This window comes from Capsella rubella, unplaced genomic scaffold (genome assembly GCF_000375325.1).
Source record: "Capsella rubella cultivar Monte Gargano unplaced genomic scaffold, Caprub1_0 scaffold_7, whole genome shotgun sequence".
Classification (NCBI taxonomy): Eukaryota; Viridiplantae; Streptophyta; class Magnoliopsida; order Brassicales; family Brassicaceae; genus Capsella; species Capsella rubella.
Window position 1 is genome coordinate 5,407,126 of NW_006238917.1, and position 21,792 is coordinate 5,428,917.

The 21,792-nt window shown below is 36.9% G+C and overlaps 8 protein-coding genes across 10 annotated transcripts; 3 read left to right on the forward strand and 5 right to left on the reverse strand.

Annotated features, from left to right (window-relative positions):
* The first annotated feature begins 606 nt into the window (after positions 1–606).
* Positions 607–1,738, forward strand: LOC17880913 (nicotianamine synthase 1). The gene is given in 3 exon segments (XM_006285632.2): positions 607–1,460; positions 1,566–1,581; positions 1,583–1,738. Coding segments are annotated over 3 exon segments (1,026 nt in total).
* Positions 1,739–2,085: 347 nt separating this feature from the next.
* On the forward strand, positions 2,086–5,607 carry LOC17879642 (KH domain-containing protein At4g26480). 2 transcript variants are annotated; one of them, XM_023777906.1, is made up of 7 exons: positions 2,086–2,516; positions 3,100–3,185; positions 3,788–3,927; positions 4,412–4,528; positions 4,605–4,721; positions 4,802–4,945; positions 5,034–5,607. In XM_023777906.1, the coding sequence occupies exons 1-7, from the start codon at positions 2,344–2,346 to the stop codon at positions 5,178–5,180; spliced, it is 924 nt and encodes a 307-aa protein (XP_023633674.1). In that variant the 5' UTR covers positions 2,086–2,343; the 3' UTR covers positions 5,181–5,607. The 2 variants fall into 2 exon arrangements, with proteins under 2 accessions (XP_023633674.1, XP_006284180.1); XM_006284118.2 differs by having other exon boundaries at positions 4,415–4,528.
* Positions 5,580–7,140, reverse strand: LOC17878754 (probable calcium-binding protein CML21). Of its 2 annotated transcripts, XM_023777907.1 has the most exons (5): positions 7,033–7,140; positions 6,520–6,855; positions 6,228–6,430; positions 5,945–6,113; positions 5,580–5,810 (listed from the first exon to the last, which is right to left on the reverse strand). In XM_023777907.1, exons 2-5 carry the CDS (start codon positions 6,716–6,718, stop codon positions 5,680–5,682), a joined length of 702 nt encoding a protein of 233 aa, XP_023633675.1. In that variant the 5' UTR covers positions 6,719–6,855; positions 7,033–7,140; the 3' UTR covers positions 5,580–5,679. The 2 variants fall into 2 exon arrangements, with proteins under 2 accessions (XP_023633675.1, XP_006285834.1); XM_006285772.2 differs by lacking the exon at positions 7,033–7,140 and having other exon boundaries at positions 6,520–7,015.
* Positions 7,141–7,889: 749 nt separating this feature from the next.
* LOC17879310 (putative F-box protein At4g21240) lies at positions 7,890–9,014 on the reverse strand. Its single transcript, XM_023777902.1, has 2 exons — positions 8,162–9,014; positions 7,890–8,019 (listed from the first exon to the last, which is right to left on the reverse strand). Exons 1-2 carry the CDS (start codon positions 9,001–9,003, stop codon positions 7,965–7,967), a joined length of 897 nt encoding a protein of 298 aa, XP_023633670.1. The 5' UTR covers positions 9,004–9,014; the 3' UTR covers positions 7,890–7,964.
* A 1,916-nt stretch (positions 9,015–10,930) lies between these two features.
* Positions 10,931–11,680, reverse strand: LOC17879942 (putative F-box protein At4g21240). The gene has a single exon (XM_006285907.2). The coding sequence runs from the start codon at positions 11,678–11,680 to the stop codon at positions 10,931–10,933; it is 750 nt and encodes a 249-aa protein (XP_006285969.2).
* Positions 11,681–13,284: 1,604 nt separating this feature from the next.
* On the forward strand, positions 13,285–14,631 carry LOC17878432 (GPI-anchored protein LORELEI). The gene is made up of 3 exons (XM_006284857.2): positions 13,285–13,357; positions 13,518–13,577; positions 14,224–14,631. The coding sequence occupies exons 1-3, from the start codon at positions 13,285–13,287 to the stop codon at positions 14,580–14,582; spliced, it is 492 nt and encodes a 163-aa protein (XP_006284919.1). The 3' UTR covers positions 14,583–14,631.
* Positions 14,632–14,723: 92 nt separating this feature from the next.
* On the reverse strand, positions 14,724–16,929 carry LOC17879001 (WPP domain-interacting protein 1). The gene is made up of 2 exons (XM_006283537.2): positions 15,583–16,929; positions 14,724–15,429 (listed from the first exon to the last, which is right to left on the reverse strand). Exons 1-2 carry the CDS (start codon positions 16,481–16,483, stop codon positions 14,843–14,845), a joined length of 1,488 nt encoding a protein of 495 aa, XP_006283599.1. The 5' UTR covers positions 16,484–16,929; the 3' UTR covers positions 14,724–14,842.
* Positions 16,930–17,129: 200 nt separating this feature from the next.
* LOC17880331 (uncharacterized protein At4g26450) lies at positions 17,130–20,420 on the reverse strand. The gene is made up of 4 exons (XM_006283166.2): positions 17,973–20,420; positions 17,732–17,894; positions 17,577–17,655; positions 17,130–17,470 (listed from the first exon to the last, which is right to left on the reverse strand). The coding sequence occupies exons 1-4, from the start codon at positions 19,793–19,795 to the stop codon at positions 17,415–17,417; spliced, it is 2,121 nt and encodes a 706-aa protein (XP_006283228.1). The 5' UTR covers positions 19,796–20,420; the 3' UTR covers positions 17,130–17,414.
* Between the last annotated feature and the right edge of the window lie 1,372 nt (positions 20,421–21,792).

Genomic DNA, 21,792 nt, shown 5'->3' on the forward strand with positions numbered 1-21,792 from the left:
TAGTAGTAGTATATATATATATATATATATATATATATATATATATATATATATGTACCATACATGTATATAGAGTATGTCTATTTTTCGCCAAGAACAAAAAAGGACGAGGAAGCTAAATTGGTTGAGATCAACGTTTTAATGTATTGGTTGGTCCAAAGAGTTGGTGGATTTATTTGTCATTTTCTCAATAACTAAACATGTATTCATGTGAACGTCGATATGGCGATATAGCATCCATACTTGGAATATACTCCTAGTATTCTTTTTGCGAACAAAAGAAAAACGAAGAAAGTAATTAAACTGGTTGAGATTTAACAGCAATTTAGTTCTCTGGTTGATCCAAAGATTCTAGTATTAAAAGAATAAACTATGTCCCAGGGTTGAGATTCCAACTATATAATTCAAAATTATTTTATAGGTGATGCATGCAAGTTGGTTAATTTAGAAACTTTTCATTTAATCGATGCAAAAAGAAAGGGACTTGCACGTGCCGATAAATACTAGTACTACTCCCTTGTGAGGGTTAAAGATCCACACTATATATACAGAGAGGTCTTGAAGGTCCTTAAACCAGGTCAGAATATATCTTATAGGGTCGACGAGATGGCTTGCCAAGAGATTCCAATATTCGAGAAGCAAATTATTGACCTGTACGACCAAATATCTAAACTCAAGAGCCTTAAACCTTGCAAAAATGTCGACACCTTGTTCCGACAGCTCATGTCCACGTGCTTGCCGACGGAGACAGACATCGATGTCAAGAAGATGTGCCCAAAAGTCCAAGCCATCAGAACCAATCTCATCAAGCTACGTAGTGAAGCCGTAGGATATTCGGAGCAACACTTCTCCAAGGTCTTAGGATCTCTCGAAGACAACCCACTTCACCATTTAGATCTCTATCCTTACTACACCAACTACCTCGACCTCAGTAAGGTCGAGTTCGATCTCCTCACGCAACACACGAGCCATGTCCCGACCAAGATCGCTTTCGTGGGTTCCGGTTCGATGCCCTTCACATCCATCGTCTTGGCTAAGTTTCACCTCCCAAACACGACGTTTCACAACATCGACATCGACCCTGAAGCCAATTCCCTTGCTTCCCGCCTTGTCTCACGCGATCCCGACCTTTCCAATCGCATGATCTTTCACACAACGGATATACTTGACGCCACGGAGATTCTACGTGACTACGATGTCGTTTTCTTGGCATCTCTTGTTGGGGTGGACAAAGAAGCCAAAGTCGAAGTCATTAAACATTTGGAGAGTCACATGGCTCCTCGAGCTCTGCTCATGCTTAGGAGTGCACGAGGCCTTAGATCGTTCCTATATGTAGATGTTGATCCTTGTGATCTAAAAGGCTTCGAGATCTTAGCAATTTATCACCCATCTATGTCTGATGGCTTTGTGAACTCGGTGATGGTCGCACGCAAACTCAAATGATTGATTAAGCACGAGTGGTGTATTAGAAGTCTACCGTTAAATTCATAATAAACAAGGCAGATGATAATTTCCCGTTATTATCAAGATTACGAAATTAGGTGTTTGGATTCAGAAGTTATTAGGTCAAGAATGGAGCCATAACTTGTGGAAGAAGGGAGACTTCACTCTTCCTAGTTCAAAATTTGTAGTTCTGCCTTTTGTCGATGTGTTGGACCAAATCTATATTAGTTGCTGTGTTTGTCTCTCTTTGCTTATTGTGATTATGATGTCTATGTATCCTACTCGGTTTCCTTGAATGTTTCCATATACATAGCTAATTATAGTAAGCTTTGCCTAATCAGTACAATCTACAAGCCACCAAATTCCACACTTAGAAGAAACGCAGCGTTTGGACGAGTCCGGTAAGCATGAAATTACAGAACCGAACCGAATCACACAATTCAACAAACGTGAAATAGAAGAAGCGGGCCAGGTGAAGTAGGTAGCCTCTCAATGATTAAGAGGGAACCAGCTGTATCCAGAGACCCTCTGAGTCAGTAAGAAGCTTCAAAGGAGGACTAGGAAGCGGTAAAAAAAAGAATGAAAGAAGAGTCATCATGTCCGGTAATATATAAAAATGGGGAAAACAAACCATTCATTTCGACAGAGAGAGGAGAGTAGTAATCAATCAGAGTCCCACACAGCTATAAAGGCCCAAAAAACACCATCCACCGACGTGTATCGTAGATTTTGAGGTCTTTAAAAAAACTTGTGTGTGCCAGATTAGCTCCCTACTGATCCGCCGCCGCCGCCGCCGCACCTCCTCGATCTCCGCCCAGCTCCTTTCTTTTCTATCTTTTTCAGTTGTTTCTCCGGTGACAACAAGCAGCTGAGGCAGAGGAAGGAGTAGCCGTCGTGGTGATGATGATGATGACTTCACTTGGTGGTGGTGGAGGCGGAGGTAATGGTAGTGGTGGAGGGAGATTCGTTACGTATCCGCCTCCTCTTTCTGTGCCTCCGTCGGCTCCTCAGTCACCTAACTTCTCTGGTGGTGGTCTCCGATCACAGCCTTCGTTCCTCGTTGAGCAAGAGAAGTAATTTTATTCAATCTCTGTTTTTATTTTCTTCTTCTTCTTCTTCTAGTTGACTTGTCTTTTTTGATTATCTCTGTTCTACTGGTTTGGATCTTAAAGTCTTAATTTTTATCTCAAATCTTGAAACTTTTTTTTTGGTTTATGTTTCGTATTTATCATTTCTGTGTCTTGTTTCTCGTACCGAGATCTATGCTTTCTATTTCTGATGCCCCCTTCGATTTTCAATATGTATGGTTGAGTTGTTACATACCCACCACTGCAAATTAAGCTCTTTTTAGCTCAATCTACTTCAACTGTGCACTGGATTCTATCTATCTAATTTGAAAAAGAAAAAAAAAACTAATAATCTGAAAGCAACTATCTAATTCTATAATCCTAGTTTGTCTTTTGTCGATTGGGTAATGAATTGTTAGTGCCTCAATATCTTATAAACTCATCTGTTGTATCCGTTTTGTGATGGTTGACTTCATGAAGCTATAAATAATACTCCACTCTGCTTAGATGCTGATGTTTGGAACTTGTTGTTTTCTTGTATGCTCAAGGTCACACTAATTTGGGTAATCTGCAATTTCTCTGTTGGCAGGTATCTTTCTGAGTTACTTGCAGAACGTCACAAGCTTACTCCATTTTTGCCTGTGCTTCCACATCTTTGCCGGCTGATGAACCAAGGTGAGCGAGCCATACTGTTATCATTAGATTTTCTTTCTTTCTTCACAAAATCTTCTTTAATTTTCGTTTCTTGCTTCAGAACAATGATCGTTGTACATTTGACAAGCATTTTCATTTAGTTAGATGGTAGGAAAAACACATGACAGAGTAAATGTACAACCCTGTAAGTAAGATATCTTACTGTCCAATAAGAAAATTCAACGACAAGTGCGGAGTATTTCAGTTGAATTGTTGTTCTAGTAGAGTTTAGAAATGACTTTCCACTGATGTTGATCTTGTTTCGAAGAATTTTACTTGAAATCCAGTTACTTGGAATTCTTATTCTGTTTTGTTTCATAGTAATAGGAATCTCGCATAAAAAATCTTTCTGATATTGAACAGATAACATGTGTGACCTTCGTAGAGATCATAGCAAAAGTTAGTGTATAGTCCTTGCTTGCAGTCTGTTACAATCTTTTTTAACTAGAGTGTGAACGTTAATATTCACTAACTTAGTTGAGACTATGATGTCTCTCCATTCCACTATCATTGTTGGTGATGGATTTGTTGACTAATTCTAACTGGTGCGTCTTACTCTTGAAAATTGACATTTTTTGGAACAGAAATTTTGCGTGTAACCACGCTGTTGGAGAATGCTTTAAGTCAGAGTAGGTTTGATCACCCTAGCCCTCTGGCTTCTGGAGGGATATTTCAGAATGCAAGAGCTGACATGAACGGATGGCCCTCACAATTTCCATCAGAAGTATGACTACTAACCATTAACATAACTCTTTTCATCTAATTCATACTATTGCAGTAGAAGCATTTCTTGACTTTAGTCGTTCTGACATAACTTGCTTTGACTTACGGTTAATCATAGTTCATTATGACAGGCAGTCAGGGCTAACACTGTATATCAGTAATGATTTTGACTTTAGGTCAGTGCAGTTACTAGATATTCCATTACCTTCAGGAGCCATATAAATTTTAGGTGCAGCTGTGAAGGATTGGATATAACATGCTCTAATCTTTACAAATTATTCTATGAATATTATGAATTAGGATAAGCAATTACAGGTTGCTAAGTTGCGACAGTGCAATACATTTCCCCTTATCCGTGGAAGAAGCATTTGATAAGATTTATTTTATGTTCTTCTTGGTTTTGATGCTGCAATCATATGTCTGCCGTTCTCATGCATTAAGGTTGACATGGCGTTTAACAGGTTGTTGGTTTATCTTTTGATTAGCAGAGATCTGTTTCATCATCCCCCGCACCAAATTGGCTAAACTCTCCTGGTAGCTCGTCCGGTCTAATCGTCAAGCGGACAATCAGGGTGGATATTCCAGTTGACAAATACCCAAACGTATGTATCCTTACTTTCCTTGCTGAGAGCCTAAATTATCTTGCCAAAGTATAAATTATAATTTGATTATTTGCAGTACAATTTTGTCGGTCGCCTCTTGGGTCCTAGAGGAAACTCGCTCAAACGAGTTGAAGCAAGTACTGATTGCCGTGTTCTGATAAGGGGGAGAGGCAGTATTAAAGACCCGATTAAGGTTATCACATTTTTCAAGTGTTCAGATAAGAATACCCTTGACTCCAACTGTGTTTACATTCTATAATTTTCTTGTTGCAGGAGGAAATGATGAGAGGGAAGCCAGGGTATGAACACCTCAATGAACCACTCCACATCTTAGTCGAGGCAGAATTACCGATTGAAATAGTGGATGCACGTCTCATGCAAGCTCGTGAAATACTTGACGATCTACTTACTCCCGTGGTTTGTTCATTGCTCTTCAAAGATCTTAAATCAGAGACACACATAATATTTATCTATATAATCATACTTATTTTATGTGTTGTTTTAGGAGGAAACCCATGATTTCTACAAGAAACAACAGCTACGGGAATTGGCCCTTCTCAACGGTAGTCTTCGAGAAGAAGGGTCTCCAATGTCTGGTTCCATATCTCCTTACAATAGCCTCGGCATGAAGAGAGCCAAGACAAGGGGCTAAAAGCACACCTGAATTCATATTTATGCTTGCCTGTCTCACCTTTCCAAGAAGGTATATATGCACCGTAACCGCTTCCTTCAAACAAGAAGGCTTTGGAGATTCTGTCTCCATCCCATCATCCTCCTCTTCCTCGGGCTACCGGTACCATCTCTAATCTCTGGAATAAAAAAAAAACCGTCGTATATGAATCTGTGTCTATCTTATTTATCGTGTCCCGGAGAGGGTTCAGACGACAGAACTAGGGGCAAATCAAAGAGACGAGTCTCTTTCTCTGTCGCTGTCTCTGTCCGAGATTATTTTTGGCTTGCTTGTTCTTTTCTTTCATTTGTTTTAGTGGAGACTACTAATAAATTTTGTTGCTTAAAGCCAGTTTTTGGGTAAAACATCATGGTTTGTGTGTTGGTAATGAATTATTCTGTTTGCATTACTTAAACATCAACTTGTATCTTTCGTTACTACTAACACAAAACACATATATAGAGTTAGAAACTCATAAAATTCAAGCCTTCTCTTTGTTGTCTTCTTCTTCTTCTTCTTCTTCTTCATTCTCATCTATCCCGACCCACTGCGTAAATGCGAACAAAAACTCTTTGAAGTTCACCATTCCGTTCTTGTCCCAGTCCATTTCCTCTGCAATCATAGGAATAAAATATTGATACAATTTGGTTCAAGGAAGGAGCAATCTTCAAAACAGAGGAATTATACATATAGAGAGTTAGGGAGTTTTGCCCCAAAAAAAAAAAAAAGAGAGCTAGGGAGTATACCAAATCTCTTCATTGCAATTCGCCCAGATGATCGTTCTCCAGATTCATCAATTGCTCGGACCATCTCCTCACGGCAAACATATCCATCCTTGTTCTCGTCCAGGAACACAAATGTGTCTACAAGTGTCTCAAATGTTGGTTCAAGCTTTGGCATTCCCATCGTCCATTTCTATGCATCATACGAAAAGCTCTCAGAAACCACAAACATCTGATAGACCGATCAATTCTAAACTGAACATCAAAAGTGAGCATAGAAGATGGATGACATTATTTGTGCGGTTACCTTTTGGAGAGTGGATGAATCGTCCTTAAGAAGATAGACGAGACAGAGAAGAACAATGAATTCTGTAAATGTAATCCCCATATCCTCGTTAATATCACAAGCTTTGAACAAATCATTTATCTCGTCTTCCTCGAATGAGATCTCTAGCTTCCTGATGCAATTCTTTAGCTCGGTGTGATCGATAGACCCGTTGGAATCCTCATCTGCCCAAACCAACCAAGGAAACAACCATATCATATCATGAGAAAAACACAAAGCAGCAATCTAGAATTTTGCCGGTGTATGCACTCACCGAACTCTTGGAAAATGGCTTTGCAGTTCCGAAGACCCTCATCGATCTTTGGGAATTTGAGAACAATACTGTTGAAAGATTTCATAGCGGTGCCTCTCGTTGCCCTGCGTTGCACGGCTTCTATGATCTTAGCCTCTAACTTTGTCTCTGGTACCCATTCTTTTTGCAGAGATTCAGATTTCGTCACTGCAGCTCCCATGTCTCTCGGTTAATTTTTTTCTGTGCTTCGAGATCGGATCGTAGTAAGTTTCACCTCCCCCCTCAAACAAAAAATCTAGTTTCTTGTAGGACAAGGCAGCTCACCGTCTTGATTGTCCAAAAAATACAAAACGATGTCTGAATCCAAGATAATCAAAGACCAGATCTAGATTCAATAAATAAATGACGGGAAAAAAATACAAAACTAAATCGAGACATAATAGATAAAGGACAAGTTTCACATCAGACAATAAATGTCACACACAAGAATCAGGAACGAAAGGGAAAAACAAAAAGGAAGAAGAGAAGAAGAACCTGCGTGTTCGTTTCTTGTTTGTCACGAGATCAAAACGCAATCACAGATCCGCTTAGTGTTAATGATTTCTTAATCAGGAGAAAACAAAAAAAATATTTTTGATGTTTGAGAAGAATTCAAGAATTTGTAATAAAATGGCGTGAAGAACTAAAGAAGCCTTTTTGTAATAAAATGGCGTGAAGAACGCTGAAGCTTCCACGTAACTGCTCATCTTTTTAAAAAAAAATTAAACGCTAATTCATAATATGTCATCGATCGATGTTTTATTATTTTAACACAAAAACTCTCCACCTTCGTTTGACTTTCTGAATTATCTGACTATTATTGTTCTTAATTTACAATAATGAAAATTAGTTACCATTAATCTTGACTTTGATTAATACCGCTAATTATCGTTACCATAAAAAGACATTGATGAATATTATGTACGTGTATTGAAATCTTTCTGTATTCTCTTCTCCTTTTGTCCATCCATGAATTTCAAAATAAAAAATGATTGTTTCGTTGGTTCAGTAAAAGAGATAAAAGAACTTGCAATGTAAAAAAAAAAAAAAAAAACCAATAGTTATTTCATTAAGCTTAAAAACAACCCTCATCGAATGAGATGTAAAAAGAAGGAGAAAAGGATTACAAACAAAACCTACAACACATGAGAGACGTAATCACACAGAGGGTGAAGACATAATGTGTTTTAGAGAAACGAGACTCTCGATGTGATCCGGGTAATAACTGGGAAGAGTCATCCTATCGTTATAACTAGATCCATAACAACGCCTAAATTCCTCATAGTCAAGTCCCTTGACACTTGTGATTGTCTCTCTCACCGGATCATAAGATAAAGCAGAAATGTCTTTGATGAGTTTTCCCCATACATAGATAAACTCACCGGTACTAGTGCCCCCCTTTAACCAACGACTCCCACGCAAATCTCTTATAGGCAAAGGTAAAACAAATTCATTTTCTGACCACTCTTGTTTTTCAGCATCCTGCAGAACCCATATTTTTAGAATATTTGAATTATGGCAAACCCATGCTATTTTTCCTTGGTAACTCATTAAAGTATTCTCAAATTTTGGTTCAAATTGGCTACGATGAGAAGGTAATTGGATTGATTTGAAATGTTCAGACCTCACACCAAAACTCATAATGATGTCCTTCAATCTCATAGCCAAGAATGCTTTGGACAACGCAGGGACAATCCTATGATCGTCTCGATCTTCTGCGAAAGATATATCTGCTTTATAATACACAACTCCGTTGATGCAATAATAATCACTTCGAGGCTGATGATCAGGGCTATTTTTGATCACCCTCCATGATTCTTGAGATCCTAATGTAAGAATTTGAGGGTCTTGATATTTTTCCTGTCTTATATAAGAACATGACATTGTTAGTAGTTTATATGTATTCTCCCTAGGATCGTATCCTAAGAAGCTACGTACGGGCTTAGGGGTTTTAGGTTTAAGCACGGTTATATGTTCTTTCGTGGTGGGATTCCAAATTACAGTCTCTGTCTTGGTGTTGAAAGTGATCAAGCCATTGATAGAAATGTTACTGCAGCTGTATCGACAATCTTTGATAGGGGGCGTCATATCAAACTTGTTCACATCATTATAACTTGTAGAGTTCTTACGAAACGGCAGCATGCAGAAGACATGCGTCTTCATGTTATCTTCCCTGGTGAAGGTGAGAAGAAGACTTTGGGGAGGAATTGATGATTGTAGAACCGCAAATGAATCGATGAAATCTTGTTGGGTGGTGATAGATAACCATAACTTTGATACACAACGAAACCTCGAAATAGATTTTGCAGGTAGTCTTATAAGTATTTCTCTCGTTAGATCAAGGGGAATATGGTCACGACCAGAAAATACTTCATTATTATCGTATTTGTTGTCGCCATGAAAACAAGCTGATGAAGATTTTGTGATTCTATGAATTACTTGTATCTTCTCTTCTCCTTTTCCCATGGCTCCTAATTTTAAAACCCTTTATTTTATTTTTTTAATCTTAGTTTTGATTTTCTTGGGTGTATTTCATTTACGTTGATATATGTAGGTGCATCATACAATATTCATGTGGATATCTGTTTGTATTAATTTAAAGCATATAGGTTAGATTTGTTTCCTCAAAACATTTAATTAGAGAAACTATTGGATTTGAACTCAAATATATGGTTATGTGGTTAAACCACATTGAGTAAAAGATCAGGTTTAATATAATATAGATAGTGTGTTGTTTATTGTGGGATTTCTTTTTTAATCATATTAACTCGTCTTTTTCAAAAGGAGTACCAAAATACACACTAATCAACAGAAACAATTAAACAATGAAGATCTGTCTGTATATACCCTTTAATCATATATTGTTTATAGGAATTGAATGTAAATACTAAATGGTGGTGAAAGGGAACGTCGAATAGAGTCATTTGACCGTCACGGATCACGACTTTGTCCCTTTGTTCTTTTTGTGCATCATTAACTCGAATTACTTAAGTCACTTCTTTTATTTGTTACTTTCTTTGTTTCATGTTAATAACAAAAAAAAAAAAAAGAAAAAAAAAAAAAGTAGGAAGAATAAATTAACTCTAGCCGTTATCAATCACTTCGGTCCTTCCCTTTGGTTAAGTTTTTGGTCTGATGCTTTCATTTTCAGTAAAAACCTCGAAACTCTGACGAGATCATTTAGTTAAACATGTAATTAAGAGTTTAATTAGTGTACTATCCTATATATACACTCATGACTTAGTTCTTTTGAGTTTTGACATTAGGTATTTGTTACTTAATCAAATTGATCATTGATTCTGTGACCTGGTTAAAGGGTCAGAAAAGAAATAGATAATTTTGATTGGTGTAATTGGTGGTCCTCCATATTTCATATTTATTCCAAGAAACCACCAAACACACTAATTACGATGCATGATGACCAAATTGTCAAAGGAAATTAAAAGACTAGAATATGATAGTAGAAAGTCAAGGGTTTCATCCAAACTATAAGTATTATAAATATATATTCTTTTTTCAATTCATTTTTGTCATACAGTATTTTCAAACCAAATCGTAGAGACATATCTAAATATATCGAATCGTAGAGACAAATTAAAAACAAAACACATTATTTATTTATCTTATAGAATATCATTTTTTTGTGTGGTTAATTAAATAAAAGCTAGCAGTTTCAGACACGTGTCATCCACACAACAATGACTGGGGTGAAACACGCCCCGCTTCTTATCAGCTCAGTGTCTTGTTTAGCAACGCTTGCGTACAGATCAAATAGTACTATATAGATTTTATATAGTAGTTCCAATGATAATTGAATTTTTAAATTAAAATGGAAAAAGAAAAAAAGAAGAAACTAATATCTAAAAATTCCTCAAAAATTTTCACCAGTTCCTCAAGTTTACAAGTTATGTAACAACATTTTTCTTCCAAATTCCTTAAATTTTCCTTAAAAATTCCACAAAACATATATATATATATTGCCTACAAACATATATGTTACCATTTAGACCCAATAGTACTTTTGTGCACAATCAAACATTTTTTGTGTACACTATAATATATAAATTTGCATAGTTACAATTTTGGAGTAACTTAATTTATTGAGTCTAAAAAATTGTTAATGTATGTACATGTTTAGTGGTTGAATTGTTAAAAATTTATTAGAGGTTAATTATGAGGCTAAACATATGCACGAATTGCGTGGCCATACAACACAATACAGATTTTGTTGAAAAAACATAAATATTAGGTTCAATATAAAAAGGTATTAACTTAACTGACAGAAAGAAAAAAAAAAGTTTTCATTAAAAAGCAGGAATGGTGCGGATATTACAAAACTAAGAAAATATAAGCTACACACGATTACGAGAAAAGCTAAAGAGAGATGAAAGAATCACGCAAAGGCCGGTGGTGAAGAAGACATAATGTCCTTAAGAGACACGAGACTCTCGATGTGATCCGGAAGAGGTTCGAGACTATACATATGGTCGTTACAAGATCCATAAAAGCGCCTAAATTGATCATATTCAAGTGCTTTGACACTTCGGATACTGTTTCTCACCGGGTCATAATAAAAAGCAGAAATATCCTTGAAGCTTATGTTGATCGGTATATAGATAAATTCACCAGCATCAGTCCCACTTATTAACAAATTACCACTCTTTACCAAATCTCTCTGAGGTAAAGGTATAATAATATCTTTATATGCCCATTCTTGTTTTTCAGCATCCTGCAAAACCCATATCTTGATAAAATCTAAATTATTGCAAACCCATGCTAATTTCCCTTGGTAGCTCATTATAGATTCACTAATCAACTTATCAGACCCTGATCCAACATGACCAGGCATTTGGATTGATTTGAACTGTTCTGACTTCACATCAAAACTCATAATGAATTTCTTAGTGCAGTCAGGGGATAAATCTGTCTTATAATACACAACTCCGTTGATGAAATGCACAAAATCTCTAGGATAGTGTAGAGGGCTATTCTCAGCCACCCTCCATGATTCTTGACAGCCCAGTGTAAGAATTTGTGGCTTTCTGTATTTGTCCCGGTTCCAAGTACCATATCCCAGCGAAAGTAGCTTATATGTATTCTCCGTTGGATCATATCCTAGGAAGCTTGTTACCCACGATGACATTTCAGTAGGCTTGGCCAAGGTTACATGGTCTTTCGTGGTGGGATTCCAAATTAGTACCTCTGTTTTATTTTGGAAATAGATCAATCCATGGACAGAGTTTGCATGGTACTCGTACCGGCCTTGTTTAGGGGGAGTGAAATGAAAACTTTTCACGTCAGAATAAGTTGTGATGTATTTCTCATCCAATGGAAGCGAGCAGAAGATTTGTGTTGTATCATATTGTCTGAAGGTGATGAGAAGACTTTTGCGAGGAATCGATGCGAACGAATTGATGAAATCTTGGTCGGTGGTGATCGACCACCATAGCTTTGATACACATCGAAATCTCAAGATTGATTTTGCAGGCAGTTTCATTATTATCTCCCTCGTTAGATCAATGGGAACATACTCATCATCATCAGAAAATACTCCATTGCATTTGTTTTCGCCATGAAATCTAGTTTTCCTACTTCTATGGATTTCATTTGTCTTCTCTTCCATGACTCTTGTTTTCTAAAACCTTTAATTTGTGGTGTCTGGTTTTTTTTATTTTTTTGACATGTCCATATATATATATATATATATATATGGATTGTCTAGCTAGGATCATATATGTTTATATCAGTTTGAATTAATGTTAAGCATAAAAATAGTTAGATTTTTTTCTTAAAACATTTAAACTAAGGTTGGTTTTGAACTGAAATGAGGTGATATGGCGTAGTGAGCTCACATAGAAACAATTTAAAAAAAGAAATCTCATCTATCATTGTGTGTGTTTAATTATGTTGGTTTTAAAATTATTATTTTTCTCAAGTTTTGGCACGTAGGGGTAGGATATTCTCATACGAAAACTCCAACATTACCAGTGGCTAAAAATATCAAAAAAGAATTAAACAATGAAGATATGTGAATGCATGGGAGGACTTACTTTTTTGACATAGGGAAATTTTAAGTCTAGGGGGATATTAAATAATTATTAATTAGAGAAGATCTTTTCCATTATTTTATTTTTTGTGATCAGCATTCGATTACCATTGGAAATTTTTTTTATAATGAAAATTTTATATAGAATTTTTATCCATAACGCATTTAATTATATTTTTGTCAACTTTTATCCAAGTTTTATTTTTTTTTTTGATAAAGCAACTTTTATCCAAGTTGCTATTTAATTTAGTTAATTATATCAGATCAGCAACCACATTCAAACATTATATATTCGAATCAAAATTAGAATAAACGTTAAATGAATCTAAGTTCATTATACCACATGCATACCAATAACTCAAAATAAATAAATCACCAACGTCTTATATAAATTGACTTATTACAAATTCGGTAGTATCCAACTATCCAAGCGTATATTAAAAAGGCATTACCGCATTAGTCTTTTGTTAGGTGAATTAATATATATCAAAGTACAAAACGTTTTAAAAAAAAAAAAACATAAATTAACTCCAAGGGTTTGTTTTTTTTTTTCATTTTTAGTTGTTTAATTACTCTCGGGCGTTTTCAAAACAACTACCGTTTAAATTAGGACACACGTTAATAAAAGTTTTCGAAAATAAAAATAGAAAAAACCTTGGTCGAGTATTCATTCTCAGCTCATGTAACCAAAGAAGAATTTCATGGAACTGACATTATTATTCCTTGTGATAGCATTGTTGATGATATCTCTATCCACTTCAAGTTCCATCTCGGGTGTGTCTTTTGTATTTGTCTTCCATAATTTATTCCCCCATGCATCATTCTTTTGTTTATCTCTCTGAATTTATATATAATTCATACTATTATATTTGGGTTTATATGGAGATTCTAATTAACAAAATCATTCTATACACTGGGTTCTTTATTACTGTAGATAACGTGTTCGAATATCAGACCTCGGTTAGTGGAAGGAATCTCCTTCATGCCAAGAAAAGTAAGTATGTAACAACGTATCCTTTTTAATTAATTTGATTGTTCTTCGATTTCCCTTTTTGTAAGCCGATGTGTGAGTAATCACGCATTGACATGTTTAATATTCATTCATGATATGGTGTCTGTATTAGTGTATACTACATGATGGACTCATAAACAAAACCAAATTTGCTCAGTCCAATCTTGATTTTCAATATCTAATGGTATTTTTGTGATCGTTCTCAGAATCTTTTTAAAAGAAAACACCAAATTTTATGTTCTATTTATTAAAGTCCATTGTTTTGTCTTGTATAACTTGGCTTCCTGTGAGGACTATGATGTCTCGTAGTGAACATCGTGCATGAAATTTGACCATGTCTACAAAGTATTTTTTTTTAAAAATAAAATAAAAAAATAAACATGAGATGTTTAAGATGGATTTAATAACGTTTTCAGTTTTTATTTTCCTGCTTCATTAATATTAGTAACGATACTAAAATTGTATCCTTAATTATTTTTCTCTTTAATTAAGCTTTTTTTTTTCTTTTGCTTGGTTCGGATTATATAAAAAATTCGGTTTCATCAAATCTAATTGGTTGGAATATCAAGTTTGTGTTATATATAAGTGGTGTGACACTGCACTCTTGACTTTGTTTGGTTGGAAACAGAATGTGAAGTTAACTTTGAGTATATGGACTACAAGGCCTTGACAAGGCGGTGCAAAGGTCCACCGTTTCCAGCCAAAGAATGTTGCTCGGCGTTTAAAGAGTTTGCATGTCCTTACGCGAGTGAGGTCAATGACATGAATAGTGATTGTGCACAGACAATGTTCAGCTACATGAATATTTACGGCAACTACCCTACTGGTCTTTTTGCTAACGAGTGCAGAGAAAGGAGGGACGGGCTTGTTTGCCCTATACCACCTCTCTATTCACCAAACCTAAACGCCTCAACCGCTGATTCGACCCCTCTTCGTCTCATCACGCTGTTGATCTCTGCTGTTTTCGCTTTCTTAGTGCTGACTTGATCAATCAAAGAAAAGTGAAAGCTAACCAGCGATTGCACGTTGATACCATATTAGCTAGCAAAATAGATAGAATTCTCAAACTGTTCTGTTATTGACCAAGTGTAAAAATACTACTTTGATCTCCAGAAAACGAAACACAAGAGGAACCAAGAGTTATCTTTGATTAATATTATTACCAGAGGCAAAACTAATAGCCGAAATGTTTTACAAGAAAAACCAAAAGCCAAAAACAAAACTCAGTTTAAATCAAAAATCAAATGTCATGTGGGTACAACAGAATCTAGCTCCGGCGACAATTGAGACACGAACGACAAAATTACTGTTAGCAGCAATACTAACTGTATAAGAAAGCATGTAGTTATCTTACATGCTCTCTTCTTGATGGTTCCAGTGATTTCTACGCACTCGTTTTGCAGTTCTTGAGCGCTGTTTGTTAAATTTGCAGCCTTCATTTGTACTTTTCCTAGCTTGTTCAGCGTCTCATGGGTTTGCTCTTCTGTCAATGACTCTTGCTCATCAATCAACTTCATCTGACTGTTCAAGCTATCAATAGATCTTGAATATATCAGATATTCAATCTCGGCCTCAACCTTCTGCCGGAAGATATCTTCAACCACGGTCTCTGTTCCTCCCCACGAGTGTTTGTTTTGGTTTGTGGTGGATTCAAGCTCACGGATGTGTGATTCTTTCACCTCAAGCAAGGACCTTGTTTCTTCTAGCTTGATCTCCAGTTGTTCAACATTTTTCACTAGGGTTACAATCTCCGAGTGAGGTGAACTTACTTCGCTGGCTTGTTCATGATGTTGTAGCATTGGTTCCTTCCCGATCTCCTGAAATTGTTGAACCTCTGCAAATGGAATAGCATAGAGTGTCACGTTAAACATGATAAATCATTTCTCATGTGATGTTATCAGTAGATTCCAACATGAGAATGCAGGCTCATAATAAAAAAAATAGGTATGGAAACAGCAGTAAAAATAGTGCAAGTTAAGATTGCTACCTTTTCCAAGAGCATCTTGCAAGGCCAAGAAACTATCCATGGCCTCTGTTAATGGATCCAGTTCCTCTGAATAACGATTGTTCGTGTTTATTGACTCTTCTCCTTCTCCTCCTGCATCATCTTTTCTCATTGAAGTTTCCCCATTCATACCGGCTTCATCGCCATTGTTGTAGTCCATCATTCTTCCACTCTGCTTTCTTGAATCGGATTCCAAGCTGGAATAAGAGTTTTCCTTCTCAATATCAACCCTTTCTCCTCTATGTTTCTTACTATTCTCTACACGAATGTTTCCTCTCTGACCTGAACTAATCATTGGCTTCTCATACCTAATAACCTTGGGAGCTCTTGCAGCCGTGGAAGACTTACTACTCCGATCATCATCCTTTTCTAAATCCATACCAGCTGAAAAACCAATCGCTGCCACAAACCCAGAGTCATAACTCGTACTCCCAAGTATATCAAAACCATCACCGGTACTTTTCATCATATTCACAGACCCAACAGATCCCTGACTCCCTTGTTCCACTTCTGGTGACTGAAACAGCATCTGTTTACCATGTGAGTGAGCAACACCTGACAACCTCTTTTTCAAAACTTTGCTATTGTCCATATTGGCAGACGTGTCCTTAACAAGATCTCTCCTGATCCGTCTCCATTTTCTCAAACCTTGTCCCTTGGAAACCGGAGAGAAAGAACCACCAGCACCAGGTGAATCAAAATTCACGGGTTTATTACCGATTTCAACACAAGTAGAAGTCGAAACAAGTTTCACACTATCATCAGAGAAAGAGCCGTTATCAAAACTCCTACCATCATCATCAGCAACGTTGCTGGCACTTTGTTGAATCAAACCATTATCGTCAACAGACTCAAGCGCAGAGCTTTCACTCTCCAAATCCATCAACTCCCCCAAAATTCTCAATATTACAAAAACCACATCGGTTTCAGAACTAACGGGAGCTCAAAATCAAAAACACGAAATGAAGATCCCAAAATTCAATTCAAGCGGAATCAAAAGTCAACTGCCCAAAGCTGCAAAACTCATTCGTTCCTTCACGATTTAGATAATAACACAGATATATAAAGGTCTGAAATTTCCTACCATGCGCCACCAACATCTACCAGATCAAGAGCAATCATTCCAAAAATTTCGAATCCAACAAGCTCAACGGAAGGATAACATACGCGAGTTTTGGAGAAAAGGGTGCGAAAACGCAAACAGCAGCGGAGAGAGACAGAGAGATGAAAAAAGTGAAAACCCTAATCCGATTCGATGATCGGATTCGCAGATCTATATTAACCCCTTCAATGTGAAATGTTTCATTGTCGGAAAAAAGTTTATTCCTTTTCTTTTTCCTCACGATCAACTTTCTTCCTTTTAGAAAAAAAATTGAAAATTCGGTTATTTCTTTATTTATTTCAGAGAAAATAAAAACCGAACATACACGTCTGGGTTGTTGGAATAAAACACGTGGCTAAATCGTCTGCCCTCTCAGCATCAACTTAGTCAATTTTTTTACCGTGAGATTGAACACCTCAAAAAAAAATACAGTATACCGTTTCCTACAAATATAATTTCATAATGCCTTGGGGCTTTGTTTATCTTACAAGTCAGAGAAATTGTTGGAACAGTGATGTAAAGTTGAATGAAACCTCTCAACTAACCTAAAACATGGGACACTGGAGTGGAGAATAAACACAGAAATTACAAGGTTACGATCATAAAAGACCATAAGTCATAATCTTACATCCGAGATGATTAGCGCAATCGAGATGGCTACACACTCATTACACTGAGATAGAGAGAGAAATTTAATACAGTATAAGGCGAATCAGAAAGGCTTCTCATAGCCTCGAGCTGGAGGTTGGTCCCAAGCTTGCAAGAATGCTGCCACACACATAATGAGCGAATCAGCTCTATATGAAGCTAATAACAAAAGATAAAAGAAACACTCTAAATAGTTAACTGATGGGTTTGTTGTGTGTGGTCTTACTCAGTGGTATTTCGCCCAGCGACATGAATATCGAATCATCGTCTGTGTTACTTGGTACTTGGTCATTCCCAATAGCCCCCTGAGACGTTTTCAGAGGAAGTTAGCACCAAAACCAATTCTACTGTGACCTAACACTTGAAAAGTAGAGCAAGTACCTCTCGATCTTGAAGGCCAACTGCATTGTTATTCTGTGGCACACTACTGGTACCCGGGTTTATTGGAGGAATGTTTCCAAAGGAATCAAGAAACTCTACCATCATGAGCCCTTCATTGTAGTCTGGAACATCATTGATGCCCATATATGGAGCAGCTTCTTGCCTGTTAGTAAAAATAACCCATTAGCCAAAATGTTTAAAATGGGTGTATATATACGTGTAGAGTAGGACTTAGCCGTACTTTCTTCCTGGATCATTGCTGGACTTTACCACTTCTGGGGAATCATCATCCAAATCAATCACTTCTATCTCTTTTCCATTGCTCATCCGAGTATTGGTACTGAACTCAAGAGACTTACTAGAATTGCTGATTGAGAGATCAAAATCAACAGCTTTACCAGATTCCCTTTTGCCATCATTCACATCTGACGCTCCCCCTAGATTTAGGTCACAGATCTTAAACGAAGCAGGAAACAGCTGATGTTCTTCAGCATACCCAGGACCTGTTTTGCCCGTGTGTGTCCTATTGCTGACCCTTTTCGCAGCATCGATCAGTCTTTTGTTGAACGTGCTTATCTGTTCTTCTTCTTCAGATTTGCATTGGGTTTCACTTGTTTTAAATACGTTGAAACGTTCATTGGCTTCAGAAACTGGCAAAGGCACCCAATCTCTCTGTCTTTTTGCTGTCTCCTCCAATTCACTGTCTTCAGCATCCCGTTTCTCACCTACTTTCCCCACCGAATGTGATCTGTGCAGATTAGGCAATTCTAATCCTGAATCTTTCTCAATATTATCCCTGAGACTGCTATTGGGGAAAGAATTAGACCTATGACATTTACTGTTCTCAACAAATTGAACAAGAGCCAAATCTTCAACTCGGTCATTGATGTTATCATCACCAGTACTATCGGCTTTTCCAGATGATAGGTCTTGAGTCTCACATCGATTTTTGGTTTGATTTTCTTCTAGGAGTCCAGAATTATGAGTGGTTTCCTTGATATTTTGACTCAAATAAAGCTTTGGGCCTTTCGCAGTCAGAGAAGAGCGTGTCCTCGTAGGCACCTTCTCAAATTTACACAGCGCTGCCAAATCAACGTCACTCTTGGTAAATGATTCATCAGCTCCACAGCGTTGATCAATAGATGCATCTTCACAACGCTGATGGATAGATCCATCTTCGATAGCAGTATGGTTCTCATTCTCTCCATTATTACCAGCAGACCTACCTTTCATTTCTCCCGATCCAGCACTCATGCTAGAAGAACCTTCGGATACTTTTGAGATTTCACAATCGTGTACTATATCTTTCCCGGCACTAGAGGAACCTGTCTTAGACTGTGCCTCATCCTGGAGATTGTATTTGTCCAGCACAGACTCGGAGTCACCTGCGCCTTCACGCTTTCTCATGAACTCACCGGAGGCTGACCGCTGAACCGAACTAGCAATATCTTCGGCAAGTGGCTGCTCTTCTTGATGACCAGACACAGAGTTATCACCAGTATCTGCCTCAAAAGCTTTACTTCTCTCTGACCAAGATCCGCTCCTCCCAAAATCGGAATCGTAACGGTTAGACCTCCTTCCTTTCAAACTATTCCTGGAGCCAGCTGAGCTGTAGCCATCAATATACCTCCTTTTATCTGAGGTTGGAGCTGAAGCATCCATTCGAGCTGCTTCTTGTGACCTGGAACTCTGAAACTCTCCAGCCTGCTTCCTGAAGTTACCATTCTGCCATTTACCGGAAAGCACAGTTTGTGGCAAAACACCCTGAGAAACCAAGTACTCTGTTGCTAAACGACCAGCCTCCATGAAAACATCACCGCCGCCACCACCACTTCTTCGTTGCACAGGTGGAGGAGGCAGAGGGGGAGGCAGCTGATTATGGTATGATTTAGAGCGTCCCCTTCCTCGCCCGTATCCACGGTTAAACCCACGGTGTTGATGGTCAGAACCATAGAAGCCATGTCCTCTCATCGGACGGTCAGGGGAAATTCTAGAAGCAGACATGCCCATTCCAATAGAACCAGATCTGTACCCATTCCCAAGATTACGTTGCCTAGCATGCATCTTTTGTCCCTAAATATATAACAAAACCCTTAACAACACAGTTGTGATTTCCAAGGAATTCACAGTAGGAGCGAAACCATTTGCCTCAAAACCACAAAGGAAGAAGCTTCAGAGAAGAAAAAATAACAAGTTTTGAGGTTGTTGCAGTGGACAGAAGAAACAAAGGAAGACAGCAGCAGCAGCAGCAGCTTCAAGTCGAACTTGTTATATATTAGGGGCCAATCCTTGTTCACAGTCACACAGCGAGAAGAAAAGGAGATAAAATCAAACAAAATGATGGGATCTTGAGTTCCAAGATTGGGTGAAGATCTAACCTCTCTCTTATCCGATCAAAAGGGTTCCTTTGTCTGATTACGTACAAGGAATAGGAAACATAATCTGATGGGAGATTCTGTGGTCAAGTATCACTTGTTGAGTTCTTCATCAAATAAGAAGAACCCTAGAATAGTTTCCACTTTCCAGTCAACAAAGTTACGGGAAACAGAGATCAACGATCACAGACGACGGACAGGAACCACTGTTTTAGTTGTAATTCTCTCAATCAATCTCCAGATTTCACCGGCGAAAATATCGATCACTGATTTCGATTTTTCATTTTATTATTTTTGGGGTTCTTCGCATCAATCTTTTCTTTCTTTCTACAAATATTTAGCAAAAAGACGGGAAAGCATGAAGACGCCACGTCAGCTGCATCTTCTTCTTCGTCCGCACTATTAAATTCATCTTTAATTCACGCGCCTTAACGCCTCGCGTGTCTCTCAGTCTCCCGCACTTTTAAAACTATTATCTCCAATTCTCTCCTAGGAGGCTACTACCATTAGGACGATGTGGACCAATCACATTCAAAATAATATCATTTTTTTTTTTAATCATAATATATAGTTTTCAAGTGGTGGACTTTTATTTGTTTCTTTTTCTTTTACATGTATAAAAACTGTTCAGTTCAATTTTGGTCAAAAAAAAAAAAAAAAACTGTTCAGTTCAATTTGTTTCACTAATATTATTCTGTTATTCCATTATTTTCCTAGTATTCCGGTCAAACCTTCAAGTAACTTGCCACAATTGAATTAAAAAGTATATAAGTAGTGAATTATTTTTCGTTTTACCATAGAAGAAATACTTAACCATATTAGCCACACACACACAAATATTGTAGTCAACTAAATATATTGCAAATACCATATTAGTAAATGTCTCAACTAATTAATAAGTTTAGTTACATGGTGAAATTTTTACCTAAATATCTTCTTCTTTTTTTGTATCTTAGTAGTCTAAGTGATTAATTGTTATGACTTTTTTTCATTGGAATTTGATTAATTATAAATGCTTGTTCTATCCTGTATTATAATGTAAACTTCATCATGGATCAGACCTATTAGCTATAGATAGGAATTTGTCTACAAGTTTGATAAATTATGTATCTTAAGATTTCTCATAAACTTACGCTAATTGGTCCATTAATTAGATTACGCTAATTAGTCTATTTGTAATTAGATTAAGATGATAAGTATCTTAAGATTATAAATGTCCATACTTTACACAAAGTTTTGCCGGATTTGAAAGTTCTCTTCCTCGCATAAATCATAAATATTTGAAAGTTCATCTCACATTTTCTCATATCCAAAACACACTAAGAGATTCACCACAAAGAAAAATAAAATATTATCTTTCAAAAAAAACACAAATAAGATATTGCTAGTTAGGACATGTGTTTAGTGGAGTTCCAGTGAGTTTTTAATAGAGCTCTAAAGTATCCATGTTAAGAGCCTATTGTCACACTCTTTCTTCCATTTCAATAATTTTTATTTTCTAATATGAAATTTTTTTATGTTAGAACCTCTCATTGAAAGTACTCTTATATGTTGAAACTAAACTACCGGTCTAAAGAAATTTTTACAAAAAACGGCCAAAAATGAATAATAGTTTTACGGAGTTTGAGTACTAAAACCGAATTAAATGTGTGTTTATTTTTGGTTGGTATAAAACCGAACTAAATG

Bases quoted from the DNA above. Each gene is read 5' to 3' on its own strand.
- LOC17878754 (XM_023777907.1), bottom strand. From the start codon at position 6,718: ATGGGAGCTGCAGTGACGAAATCTGAATCTCTGCAAAAAGAATGGGTA. The intron at 6,431-6,519 runs GTGAGTGCATAC...TGGTTTGGGCAG, and splicing joins AGCCATTTTCCAAGAGTTCG to ATGAGGATTCCAACGGGTCT. The intron at 6,114-6,227 runs GTAACCGCACAA...TATGATGCATAG, and splicing joins ATTCATCCACTCTCCAAAAG to AAATGGACGATGGGAATGCC.
- LOC17879310 (XM_023777902.1), bottom strand. From the start codon at position 9,003: ATGGGAAAAGGAGAAGAGAAGATACAAGTAATTCATAGAATCACAAAA. The intron at 8,020-8,161 runs GTCTGAACATTT...TGGGTTCTGCAG, and splicing joins ATTATGAGTTTTGGTGTGAG to GATGCTGAAAAACAAGAGTG.
- LOC17879642 (XM_023777906.1), top strand. From the start codon at position 2,344: ATGATGATGATGACTTCACTTGGTGGTGGTGGAGGCGGAGGTAATGGT. The intron at 3,928-4,411 runs GTATGACTACTA...TCTTTTGATTAG, and splicing joins CCTCACAATTTCCATCAGAA to CAGAGATCTGTTTCATCATC. The intron at 4,722-4,801 runs GTTATCACATTT...TTCTTGTTGCAG, and splicing joins GTATTAAAGACCCGATTAAG to GAGGAAATGATGAGAGGGAA.
- LOC17879001 (XM_006283537.2), bottom strand. From the start codon at position 16,483: ATGGATTTGGAGAGTGAAAGCTCTGCGCTTGAGTCTGTTGACGATAAT. The intron at 15,430-15,582 runs GTAGCAATCTTA...TTCCATTTGCAG, and splicing joins GCAAGATGCTCTTGGAAAAG to AGGTTCAACAATTTCAGGAG.
- LOC17879942 (XM_006285907.2), bottom strand. From the start codon at position 11,680: ATGTCATCGTGGGTAACAAGCTTCCTAGGATATGATCCAACGGAGAAT.
- LOC17878432 (XM_006284857.2), top strand. From the start codon at position 13,285: ATGGAACTGACATTATTATTCCTTGTGATAGCATTGTTGATGATATCT. The intron at 13,358-13,517 runs GTGTGTCTTTTG...TTATTACTGTAG, and splicing joins CACTTCAAGTTCCATCTCGG to ATAACGTGTTCGAATATCAG. The intron at 13,578-14,223 runs GTAAGTATGTAA...GGTTGGAAACAG, and splicing joins TCTCCTTCATGCCAAGAAAA to AATGTGAAGTTAACTTTGAG.
- LOC17880331 (XM_006283166.2), bottom strand. From the start codon at position 19,795: ATGCATGCTAGGCAACGTAATCTTGGGAATGGGTACAGATCTGGTTCT. The intron at 17,656-17,731 runs GTACTTGCTCTA...AAAACGTCTCAG, and splicing joins TTGGCCTTCAAGATCGAGAG to GGGGCTATTGGGAATGACCA. The intron at 17,471-17,576 runs GTAAGACCACAC...TGTGTGTGGCAG, and splicing joins GCTGGGCGAAATACCACTGA to CATTCTTGCAAGCTTGGGAC.